The sequence below is a fragment of the Theropithecus gelada genome, chromosome 12 (assembly GCF_003255815.1).
Source record: "Theropithecus gelada isolate Dixy chromosome 12, Tgel_1.0, whole genome shotgun sequence".
Lineage (NCBI taxonomy): Eukaryota > Metazoa > Chordata > Mammalia > Primates > Cercopithecidae > Theropithecus > Theropithecus gelada.
This window is the reverse complement of record NC_037680.1, coordinates 44,418,218-44,430,601: the sequence shown is the minus strand read 5'-3', so window position 1 is coordinate 44,430,601 and position 12,384 is coordinate 44,418,218. Positions and strand designations below refer to the sequence as shown.

Genomic DNA, 12,384 nt, shown 5'->3' with positions numbered 1-12,384 from the left:
TACTAGGTGTTAGGTTCTTTAATTCAGTTCACTTATTTCTGTAAAGATTTGGGTAACATCCAGGAAGATGCCAGTTATGAGGCTGAATGTTCTAGCAGCTTCAGAAAGCTACATCATGTTCAGAGTAGCGCCTCTCATTATGCTACCCTAACTTCCATGATTGTGGGATCATTTTATCATGAAGAGACTTTATAAGGTGTTTATTTTTTTTCTTTTCCTTTTTAAAAATAGACAGGGTTTCACTCTGTCACCCTGGCTGGCGCTCACTGCAGCCTTGACCTCCCAGGCTCAAGTGATCCTTCCACTCAGCCTCCCAAGTAGCTGGGACCACAGGTACATGCCACCATGCCCAGCTAATTTTTCTATGCTTTGTAGAGACGGGGTCTCCCTATGTTACCCAGACTGGTCTGTAACTCCTGGGCTCAAGCAATCATCTCGCCTTGGCCTCCTAAAGTGCTGGAATTACAGATATGAGCCGTTGCACTGGGCCAAAGTGTTTTTTTGTACTGCTAGCAAAAAGGACAAAGCCTAAGACAAGCTCATCTTATATGGAACTTTATAGTTTAGTAAGATTCCTATATATTTCTTTGCCATTTACTTCATTTTATTCCATTTCATTATGACTTCATTATGAAATGGAATCAGTAAAAAGGCAGAATACCACAGTTTCTCTGGAGGTATAAAGTGTAAGGTGTGTTTCAAATGATCTTTGGCTGCTGCATCATCATCATAGTTACTGTTTATTGAGTATTTACTATGTGTCAGACACTGGGCAAGCTCTTTAAACCCCAAGAATTGTGAAACACAAATGTACCTCCAGCTGCACACTCACATGTGTATGCACACATGCAAACACAGATACACACACACACACACACACACACACACACCCCGGCCCAGTTACATAGTCACCACATCTGAAGCACAGATGAAGTAATGAAACGCAGTTTATGTTTAGGGCAGCTTTTGGTGTCACAAACTGCAATTCTGTTTAGATGCTCATCTGATTTAGCAGCTGTACTTTCAGGTGCCCCCTGACTTTGGAAGACATTTCTGTCAAACCCCCATCAAGAGTGTTACAGCCTGCTGAGCCAGTTTCTTCTTATCAAGCTACAGTTCTAAATATTTGTGAGAATATCCGAAGTCCCTGGGGACCAAGTCAGCTCCCTTGAACCAAGTGAGCTCCGTTGTGAAAACGTGGGGGTTTCTAACAGTTCTCCTGAGCACATTGCAATTTATCAGTTTCTCTTTACAAAGCCTTCAAATAGAAGGTTACAGTGTTATCATGTTCATTCGTAACCTTTCAATTAAGTAATTCCAGCTGTATTCACTTGCCACGGCCTCTTTAGTCCCATCCTTAGGAGACTGCGAACTCCTGTCACTTATCATTGAGAAAGTACGGTATTTTATTCAGCCACATTTTTCTAAGACAGTGTATCCATTGCTATCAAATGATCAATGTCATGTTAAAGGAGTTTCTTAATAGCATACATTTAAATAGCTCGTCTTAATAGTCCAGCAAGCTCATAGGCTGTTTGTACAACATGCAAGGTTATATCAGATGCTACCCATTCAACCTTTGCTGTAAATTCACTGCATAGCTACTAATAATAGAAAAGGATTGATGATGGTGGGTGGGATTAACCTTGGCAGGAAAGAGAAGCAGTGTGATAGGGAACAGTTATAACTTCCGGAGGCACATTTGAAGATTAATTCAGATAGTAGCCAGAGGGCACAAGTGTTTTATTTCACCAAAAATGGAAAAAATAATTTTGTGTAACTTCTGTTGAATAAATAGCAAGATGCAAACGGCACGTGGCAAAATGTATTTCATGTTGCTTCTGATTTTCTCAATAGAGTCTGAATTGTTGAATTAAAACTCATGGATGATTTTCGTAAATGAAATATATATATTTTACATTGTACTGGGTTGTTGATTTTTATGTTACAGTTACTAATACATACTCATTTCACATTTGGACAGATACAGCAGATGGTGTATCTCAGGAGCTCTTCTCTGCTGGCTTGGTGGATGGTCACGATGTAGTTATAGGTAAATTGTTTTTTAGTATGCACTGTCATTTTGTTGGTATATAAAATGGAAATGTGTTTGGAAGCAAAAGTGTTCATTAAGGAATAATTCACTCTGAATATTTGAAGAATTCTTCTTGAATTCTTATCTTTTATGTAGAAGTATATTTAAGAATCATGTTTGGACAGGTGCCATGGCTCATGCCTATAATCCCAGCACTTTGGGAGGCCAAGGTGGGTGGATCACCTGAGGTCAGGAGTTAGAGACCAGCCTGGCCTATTTGGTGAAACCCCGCCTCTACTGAAAATACAAAATTAGCTGGGCATGGGTGGTGCATGCCCGTAGTCTCAGCTACTTGGGAAGCTGGGGCAGGAGAATCTCTTGAACGTGGGAGGCGGAGGTTGCAGTGAGCCGAGATCGCACCATTGCACAACAAAAGTGAAACTCCGTCTCAAAAAAAAAAAAAAGGCTCATATTTAATTTTCTTTTTTTCAAAAGCTCTTAATGTAATCCTGTCTCATGTATCTGGACATGATTTATCCAATGAGGAGCCTCATTTATTGGAAATATAACAAAGAACTCAGAAGATCCAAAAGTCCATGATGTAACAAAAATAAGATGCTATAAATTCTATTCACTAAAGCATAGGAACCTTTGAAACCCTTACTCCGAGTTTCTATATTCTTTCTTTGGACACAGTTCTAATAAACTTAGAATTCGTTTTTTCAGCTCTCAGCAATATTCATTGTAAAATCTCAGGTTTGGATGGGAACTTAAAGATCATTCAGGCCAGTTCTTTCACTGTATAGATAAGGAAATGAATTCCTCAAGAGGTTCTGTGGTGTGTCCAGAACCATGCAGCTGGGACGTGGCAGAACGATTTCACTTTGTGGGTCTTTCTGCCTCCTTTAGAATCATAAGATAGCTGTACAGAGATAGGGGAGCCTGCTCAACATAGACTGCTGATAGGAGCAAGCAGCCACCCACAGACCTCCTGACAAAGCAAAGGACACAGAAAAGTTCTAAGAGGCAGACAGCCATCTGAGAAAATGTGTAGACTGGTTCCACCTAGAGTGAGGGTGAATAGCTGCATGCTCTTCAGCAAATTCTGACTTTATAGAGATTTTATGATGTATAATGATAATAACCCTAACTAATCAAGGTTAGTTAGCATATTAATAATTATGTTAATATATTAATTATATTATTAACTCTAAGAACATTATTTAGGGGACTATGTATTATGATAATGCCTTATTAAAAAATATTCAACTCAAAACTGATGTTTGAAATGACATGCTCCCCTTAAGTGATATGGTTTATGTTTGTTTTTGTTTTTGTTTTTTTGAAACAGGGTCTCACTCTGTCACCCAGGCTGGAATGCAGTGGTGTAATCTCGGCCCACTGCAACCTCCGCCTCCAGGTCCAGGCAATTCTCATGCCTCAGCCTCCTGAGTAGCTTGGGACTACAGGCGCGTGCCACCATTCCCGGCTAATTTTTGTATTTTTAGTAGAGACAGAGTTTCGCCATGTTGGCCAGGCTGGTTTTGAACTCCTGACCTCAAGTGATCCACCTGCCTTGGCCTCCCAGAGTGCTGGGATTACAGGTGTGAGCCACTGCTCCCAGCCTCTTAAATGATATGTTTTAATTAAAAAAAATAACTTATTCAAAATAAGTCCTTCCCCAGTAACGCTGGAGTATGTGACTGAGGGGGAGTTTAAGGTAGATACACACACCTATCAGAATAATTTGTTCCTAGTAACTTTGGAATATAAATCATTATAAAGTGAATTATTTTATGTAAATAAGAGGAATTGAGTTTATAGTGGGAGATTAGAATTCTGACTAAATACATAATATCCAGTATGTTCTTTATATACAATTGATACATCATAAATGCAGATACAAAGATACCTTTATAATTAGAAAAAAATAGGCTTTTTCCCTATTGATTTTACATCAAGTGTTCACATAGATTTCACAATGAAGCTCTAACTCCTTTGCCAAGTGGCTCCATACATGAGGGGACACAGACATATTTTAAAGGAAAGTGACTTCACATGCATTTATGTGGTGTGAATGTGTATTCCCTTATATATCTTGTCTTTCACATTTTCCTTTACAATCTTGTGAGGTTTAAGGCCAGCTAAGTTCTCACCTAAGTTTTCTAATCAAATGTGAGAGGGAAGTTGAGAAAAAAGATTGATTCAACTTTGGTGTCTACTTTAAATTCCGTCTAAGAATTCATTATGTTAACCTACCAATTCCTCGATGAAGATGAACACTCTCCTTCATTAGAAAACATAAGTACACACTTTTGTGTCTTACTTTACCAGAAGAAATAGAACAGTTAATGGCTAGATCAGGAGACCCTGCAAAATATATTTTCCTTGCAGAGAGCTATGGTCCATATGCTAAGCATCCAGAATAGAAAATTAATCAAGTGAAAATGATAATCAGAAACTTCTTTGAAACACCTACTAATGTCTCCTATGGGGCAAGAAGCCAAGGATCAGATTGTTCTTTTATTGGAGTTGATCCTGGCAGGTGGCTGGGAACACAGAAAATAAGAGAGCTTCATGGAAAGGCGTTTGGTCACGTCGTCTGCATGGTCCTTGCTTCAGACCTGCAGTCAAGTGTAATATACTTCTTTTTTTTGCCCCAGGCTCAGCTAAAGTTAAGAAGGTTTTATTGTTGTTGTTGTTGTTGTTGAATTTTTAAAAGGAGGAAATTAGGAAATTAAGGCAGAGTTCATGTACAACTTATTGAGTGTGTTTTCAATACAATATATAACCAGAAAGCTTCTCTTTTTCTATGCCTTAGTTAATTATTCTTCTAAAAACTCTTCAGCTTGCCTTTTTTCCCCTTCTTGGAGCTGAATTATTTCTATGTAGAAAGTGTTGGAGTAAGAACAGGCATATCTAACTCTTTTCGATATAGTAGCACTTAAAAATGCCTTACATGGACATCACACGTAAGTGTTTACAGACAAGGTTTATGTATTTCATTTGATCATCACATCAATTCTATAAGGTAAAGAGGACAGGTTGTTTTAATCACTACGTTGCAGACTGAAAACTGAGGTCCAAAGAAGTGTCTAGACTGTTGCAACTGGTAATGGTCCTTGAGCTTGGGTCTTGTTCTCATCTCAGCAGCCAGAAATCCAGGTAAAGTAATCACATGCAAAAGGCCACATATGGTGTGATTCCATTTATATGAAATGTCCAGAGTAGGCAAATCCATAGAGTCAGAAAGCAGAAGAGTGGTTGCCAGGGGCTGGCAATGAGTGGGGCAGGGGAGTGACTACTAAGTATGGCATTTCTTTTTGGGGTGATGAAAATGTTCTAGAATTAGAAGTAGTAATGGCAATATAACCTTGTGACTTTACTAAAAACCAATGAGTCATGCATTTTAAGGTGCGAACTTTATAATATGTGACTTTTAGTTCAGTTTTTAAAAAGTAAGCCAGATTGTGTTCAGAGTTCAATCAAAACTCTGCAGTGGCTCTCCACCCACAAGCGCCATGGCCTCCAGTCCTCTGCACTGTGTCACCTCTCACTTCTCGGATGTCTCCTCTCCTGCTCTTCCTCTTGCTCACCCCACCCCAGCCACCCCAGCTGTTGAACTTGCTCTTCTTCCAGGACACTCCTTCTTTAGGGCCATATATGCCCACCCCCCGGTGCTTAAATATTACCTCACAAAAGGGTCTCCCTGAGCAGCCCTATTAAGATCGCACACCATCCCCAACTCTCTACCCTCTTTCTTATTTCATTATTCTACCTAATCTCTCCCTATTCAATAGCCTGTATGTTTCATTTATTTATTTTGTCAGCTATATAGGACTTCCCCTTGAGCATCAGTTTTTTAAGGCCAGATTTTTAATCTCTTTTGTTAACTGCCACATTCCCAGTGCCCCAAACTGCATTTCACATAGTAGGCCCTCCATAAACATTTGTTAGAGATAAACAAATCCCATTTTGATATATACAGATATATCATAACATTTACTTCAGAAACAAAGGATACTTTGAGTTATAGGATTCTAGTGTTTTAAGAATTTTGCTTTCAAGATTGCAAAATTCAAAGTATTTGCAAATATGAAATAAGTTCACCTGAGGAAAGCTGTGTAAAGAAAGAGTCCAATTTACATCAAGGTTTGAGTGATATCTTACATGTGTATTTTTTCAGCTTCTATAGTATAAAATAGCTAACATTTAAATAGATTAAAAATCTGTTTCTTTCCCATCAGCATTTTCTTTTGAATTGGAGTAAATGCTTACAACATTGTGAAAAGGCTGAAAAAGCAGTAGCATATGTTATGGAGCAGTGAATGTTATGAGTTTTACTAGAATATGGCAAACACAGGTTACAAAAAATCTTCAATACCTAGCTTCAGGGTAGCCTGCCTTTAGTGTGCCAGCCTTTGCAAAGCAGAGTCTGGATTGAAGAAGGGCCAGTATAGTGACATGAAGTGATTGCTTTCGAGCAGAAGCAAAGCAGTGCAGAAATTAAATGTGCTGTTTGTTGACTGAAATCATAAACCCACTTCACTTGTGCTTAAACTCTTACCTTAGGCAAGAAACAGGAAACATTCTTAGGCTTTGTGTAAATAGCCGTTGATAAGATTGGCAAGGCCTCCTGGGTGGGTGTTGGTTTAAAAACGTTTTCAAGATGAAAAACTAGAGGACATGCATGCATAAATTTGCTTATCTTGCCTGGCTGGGTTGGCTGACAAATGGAAAGAGACCAAATCTGAGTGCCTATTGTAGTTGTTTCAGAGGATTCCCAAGGATGAGTGATAATGAGACAGCAGAGAAACTTCCTGGTGAAAAAAACAGCCGGCCAGAAGTAAGTTTTCTCTGAAATGGAAGCACAGGGGGAAAAATGCAAAACACAAAATTCATATGTACAAAAGAAAACAGAAGCTCTAAGTTCTCTCCAGACTTTGTGATATAAATTTTTGAGGAATTAGTTTAGTAAGTTTTAACCCTCAGCTACGGAAGAAGGAACACCAGTGGGTATGTTAGGCTAAGCAGTTATGTGTCCTGCTTACCAACTCCTACAAAGCTGCTGAACTCCAATCTGCCGGCTCAATACAGAGGCCAGGGTTTGACTGTGTGTATACACAGGAAGAGAAGCTGCTTGTCAGATGCCTTCCAGAAAGGTGCCCACTGACTGCCCTTTGCTGCGTTTTTATACCATCCTTTTTCTAGCCTTGTAGCAACATATGTCTATTTCTTTAAGTGGAGTTTAGAACCAGATGTTGGAATTTCTGTTTCCTGAGAAGGGAGCTGTCTGCCTGCATTCACTTCTATAGTTTTCCTTTGACGGATTTTGAGCATCACTGACTAGTTGTCACTGGAAGGAAAACTTACTTTAGTGATAGATGTTCCCAAAGCCCTCTCAGTAGACTTAGACCTATTGTTCATGCCCCATGGGATGCTCTTTTCCTGCACATGAAGAATCATGTTTAAAACCTGTCTGCCTGCAAGACTTACCATACATGTCACCATCATGAAGCCTCCTCTGCTGCCTGACACCCCACTCCTTGCACAGTTTGGAGGACAGCTTTTCCTTGTCTAGAATGCCAGAGAACCATATTTTTACCAACTCAAGACATATGGCTTTCATCCTGCTGTACTGCTGCGTGCTTGCCTTCCGTTGTGTGGAGGCTGAAGACATCTTTAGGGCAACGCTTGTCTTCTATGTTGTTGCATCACTAGCATTGTTGACATACATAGGCATTTAATATATATGTCGGATAAATGAATGCATTGTATACCATTTGCAAATTCAGTACTGGATTATTGCATGAGTTGATGATTTGGATAATGTAAATATTGTTGTATCTTCCAAAAAAGAAATAGTAATTCACTGTGATTGATTTTTTCCCCTCCCTGCTTTTTCCCATGTTCCTTTCCTTTCTCTTAGAAATTGACTTGTCACATGACTTTTGAGTCTGGTCTCTTGGGAAAAGAATATGTTTTGTCTCGACAGCCTTCTGGTCAGGCATGGTAGCTCACGCCTGTAATCCTAGCACTTTGTGAGGCTGAGGCAAGTGGATCACTTGATGTCAGGAGTTTGAGACCAGCCAGGCCAACATGGAGAAACTTTGTCTCTACTGAAAATACAAAAATTAGCTGGATGTGGTAGGGCACACCTGTAATCCCAGCTACTTAGGAGGCTGAGGCAGGATAATTGCTTGAACCCGGGAGGCAGAGATTGCAGTGAGCTGAAATTGCGCCACTGCACTCCAGCCTGGGTGACAGAGCGAGCCTCTGTCTCAAAAAAATATATATAGAGAGAGAGAGAGACGGGGCCTTCTGTCCCCTAGTGCTTGCTAAGGTTAAGTATTCTGAGTGTCTCTCAAAGTATGAGCTGTAAGTTGCCTGTCTTATCTGGGATGCTTACTAAAAATGCACGTTTCTGGGTTCCAGCCCAGAGATACAGCCTCAGCTGTCTTTGGGCAGAGTGTGGAAAAAAAACCTGTTTTCAGCAGGTATCCCAAGTGATTCTCATACACACTGGAATTTCATAGTCACTTTATTTATTTTTTTATTTTTGAGACGGCGTCTCACTCTGTCACCCAGGCTGGAGTACAGTGGCACAATCTCACCTCACTGCAAGCTCCACCTCCCGGGTTCACACCATTCTCCTGCCTCAACCTCCTGAGTAGCTAGGACTACAGACGCCCGCCACCACACCCAGCTAATTTTTTTGTATTTTTAGTAGAGACGGGGTTTCACCGTGTTAGCCAGGATGGTCTCGATCTCCTGATTTCGTGATCCACCCACCTCGGCCTCCCAAAGTGCTGGGATTACAGGCGTGAGTCACCGTGCCCGGCCCATAGTCACTTTATTTTATGCTTATAGTAATCTTTGGAGATACCTTTAGCTCATTTCATCATCTATACCTTTTTCCCAGTCTCACTAATCTCCTTTGCTTTTCTGCCTTATTTGATTCTCTGCTGTCTTTAGGAGTATGTTTTAAAACTGTGCCAGTTGACTTTCAAAAATCGTGTTTATGTGTATGAATGGTGTAGATGCCACATATATGGCATTGGTATAAATTTTTACCAAAATGAGTAGTTACAGTTTTGATTAAAACTAACATTGCTGCTCAGGAGGCAGTGGATCCTCCAGATGGCCTTCAGCTTTTATTTCTGTACAAAATGGCAAAGTATGCTTAGGCTCTCAAGTATGGGAGCAACAGAATCTCTCTGCTCAGTCATGAGCATATGGTTAGATGTGCGAAGTGCTCTGTTCTTCCTGCTATAGTCAGGGATATTTAAGTCTGTTATGAGTGATCCACAATTTACTGAGCAGCAGTTCACTTTCACGACGACAGTCTTGGAAAACAGTGAACATATTTCATCTCATATTCATTTCAGTGATTATGCTGTGATATTCACTGATACTGACTTTCAGTGAAGAAAAACATTCATTATTAAAATAGTGTCTTTATTACACAACTGTACTATGATTTTGAAATGGTGACAGGTAATAAAGGAAGAAAACTCCTTAAGCCCTTTCTGGATTTAGACAGGCTTCTGGTTAGTTGAATGATGTCAATAAATACAGCTGAGTGATTCCTGATTAAAAGTTGTCTGTGTGTTAAGTTTAATATCTTAGGGAATGAAGACTGTAAGTACTTTGGGGGTGCTGTGCTGATTACTTTTCTTATATATTTTTACCAGACATAAATGTTGACCTGTTAGATATGATGTAAGGTTTCTGTTTTCAAAAAGGCACCACTGCCTGTTTGATTGTAGCTCATTGCTCTTGGTTTCCCAATTATCTTTCCTTTCTTTAAAAAGAAATCGTTATTGAGGTATATTATTTATTCCCAAATAGAAAAATTGGACATTAATATTAAAAACTGGCAAAATTATATTTTGAATATTCACAAATGATAGGCTGGACTATCTAATATAAAAGTATCATCCACATTGTATAATAATTTTAATTCCATTCAGATGAATAACTACCATTTCTAGATGAGATAAGATATTCAGCAGTTGGGCCAGACATGGTGTCTCAAGCCTGTAATCCCAGCACTTTGGGGGCCCGTGGCAGGTGGATCAACTATGATATATATTAACATATCATAGTTGCACAGGAGTTCAAGACCAGCCTGACCAACATGGTGAAACCCCGTCTCTACTAAAAATACAAAAATTAGCTGGTGGTGCATGCCTGTAATCCCAGCTACTCAGGAGACTGAGGCAGGAGAATCACTTGAACCCGGGAGGCGGAGGTTGCAGTGAGCCAAGATTGTGCCACTGCACTCCAGCCTGGGCGACAGAGTGAGACTCTGTCTCAAAAAAAAAAAGATACTCAGGAATTGAACTCTTGAGAAGTGGTAGAATCACAGTGTTGCTTTAAACATCCAAAGAGCTGTTTTCTCCTGCAAAATGCTGGGAACCAGGCCCGAATAAATGTGCAGTGAGAACACATGTGCACACACACACAAACACAAACATAAGCACAGACCGAGCACACAGATTCAGCATTAGTTTGATCACATACCTATGGGTTACTATGTATTTTTTGAAGTTTATTTAAGAACAAGAGAAAGACAGACTAAAGTAAAAATGCATAGAATTCTTGCTTTGACAGAATATCATTTTTTAAAATCTGATAAAAGCACAAGAAAGTGCCCATCCTCCTCTGCGCCAAATTCAAAAGAATTAAGTGGGAGAAAGAATTCCTAGAAAACTAAATCAGAAGCTTAAGCTGTGATGTCCACTCATAGGATTGAATCCTCTGCCAGCCCAGCCACTCCCTGTGCTTATCTATGTGCAGATTCTAACACAGAATGACCAGCTATCCAGGAAAGACCTGTCATTTGTAAAGAACTTCTGATTTGGGGATGGGGGAAAGGAGGGATTGAAAAGTACCTTTCAAAATGTGGGCAAATGTTATTTCCAAGAAGTTCTAGCATAAAATGACATCTGTAATTTCCCCAAAGACGTTCTTAGTTTCTGTGTCACATGATTATGATTCATTGCAGCAGTAAACCACACCATAAGCCCTGATTTTCTAATTAACTTTGTTGCTTTGTATTTAGTTAGGAGTTGTATATCCTCTTTAAAACCACTAGTACAGAGATAGAATCCAATTAAGACCTGTACTTAACTTCACTTGGGTGAAACAAGAGCTTGCCAGTGGATTAGTCGTAGATATCTACTAAGTCAGTAGAGTCTTCCTTTTTTCAGTTACTTTAGATTGCCCTTTTTAAATTTATGTTAATCTGTCCTTTAACTCCAGAATCAAATATGCTTGAAGATTACACTCAGTCTCGCCACACTTTGTGATCAGTCCCTACTTACGACAGAAATGTATTTCTAGTGGAAGTGTAAAGTAGGCTTACTTTGGTGCAGGAAACCTAGTCTTTGTGATGACTTAAATTTTTCTAACATTACCAAGTGTGTAGGATTTAAATTAAATGGCTCTTTTGTTGAACAGTCTACTTGTTAATAGCCTGACAGGCAAGTCTCCCAGTCCCAGATGAAATCTCTCTGCTGTTTTTTTACTTCATTGGTTAAAATAAAAGAGAAGTCACTGCCTCATGATTTGTTATATAACAGGTAATACCGCTCTTGTTTGCCCAATCAAAAAAATATGAAAGCTAAGGAAGAAAACTAAATCAATATTTTTTTAATCATTGTGGGCTTATAATCACTATTTTGGCTCCATGTCTAGTTATAATCTTAAATTTGATCCTGCATCTTATATTTGGTTATTTTTTTTTTTTTTAAAGAGGACTTTCTTGCCAATCCCAAGAAAGCCTAGTTCTTAATCTTGCACTGCTTAAGTTTAGCATCCAAAAGGTTGTGTAAAAATACGTTTACCCCAGATTCATTTTAAAACAAGGAGAGATCTTGACTGATCACCTGCTGATACATTTAGAAACTTGTCTTTGTCATCAGGTTTATACTGTCCCCATTGTATTGTCAACATTTGTGCTCAATTTTGTTCTCACTCTCTTTTTTTTTTTTTTTTTTTTTTTTTGGTGTCTTTTCAGATTGATATATCATAGTTGCACATAGTTGGGGGATACATGTGATACTTTCCAGTTTCATTCTGGGGCTAATGTTTTTCAGAATCAACCACTATACTGCATAACCCACGGTAACCATTCCATAAAAGAAAATTTTCTTGCCAGATTCTGTGTCTGCTGAGCTATAGAACCAGATAGCAGGAATTCTTAGTCAGGAAACCATGTGAACAGCTATAGGTGCAAACGCATGGGCCTGGCCAGTGTACCCTTCTGACACAAGTAAAGAAGGAGCTGTCCATTAAACTTGAGAAATAGATTTAATGCCTTAATTTTTATTCTTGTAGAATTT

At 39.2% G+C, this 12,384-nt stretch overlaps 1 protein-coding gene across 1 annotated transcript in view; it reads left to right on the top strand.

Moving 5' to 3' along the window:
- The window catches only part of STK39 (serine/threonine kinase 39), a 292,241-nt gene that overhangs the window by 232,518 nt on the left and 47,339 nt on the right, over positions 1–12,384 (top strand). The window contains exon 16 of the mRNA XM_025405116.1: positions 1,985–2,053. Coding sequence (XP_025260901.1) covers positions 1,985–2,053 — 69 coding nt within the window. The remainder of the gene's footprint in view (positions 1–1,984; positions 2,054–12,384) is intronic.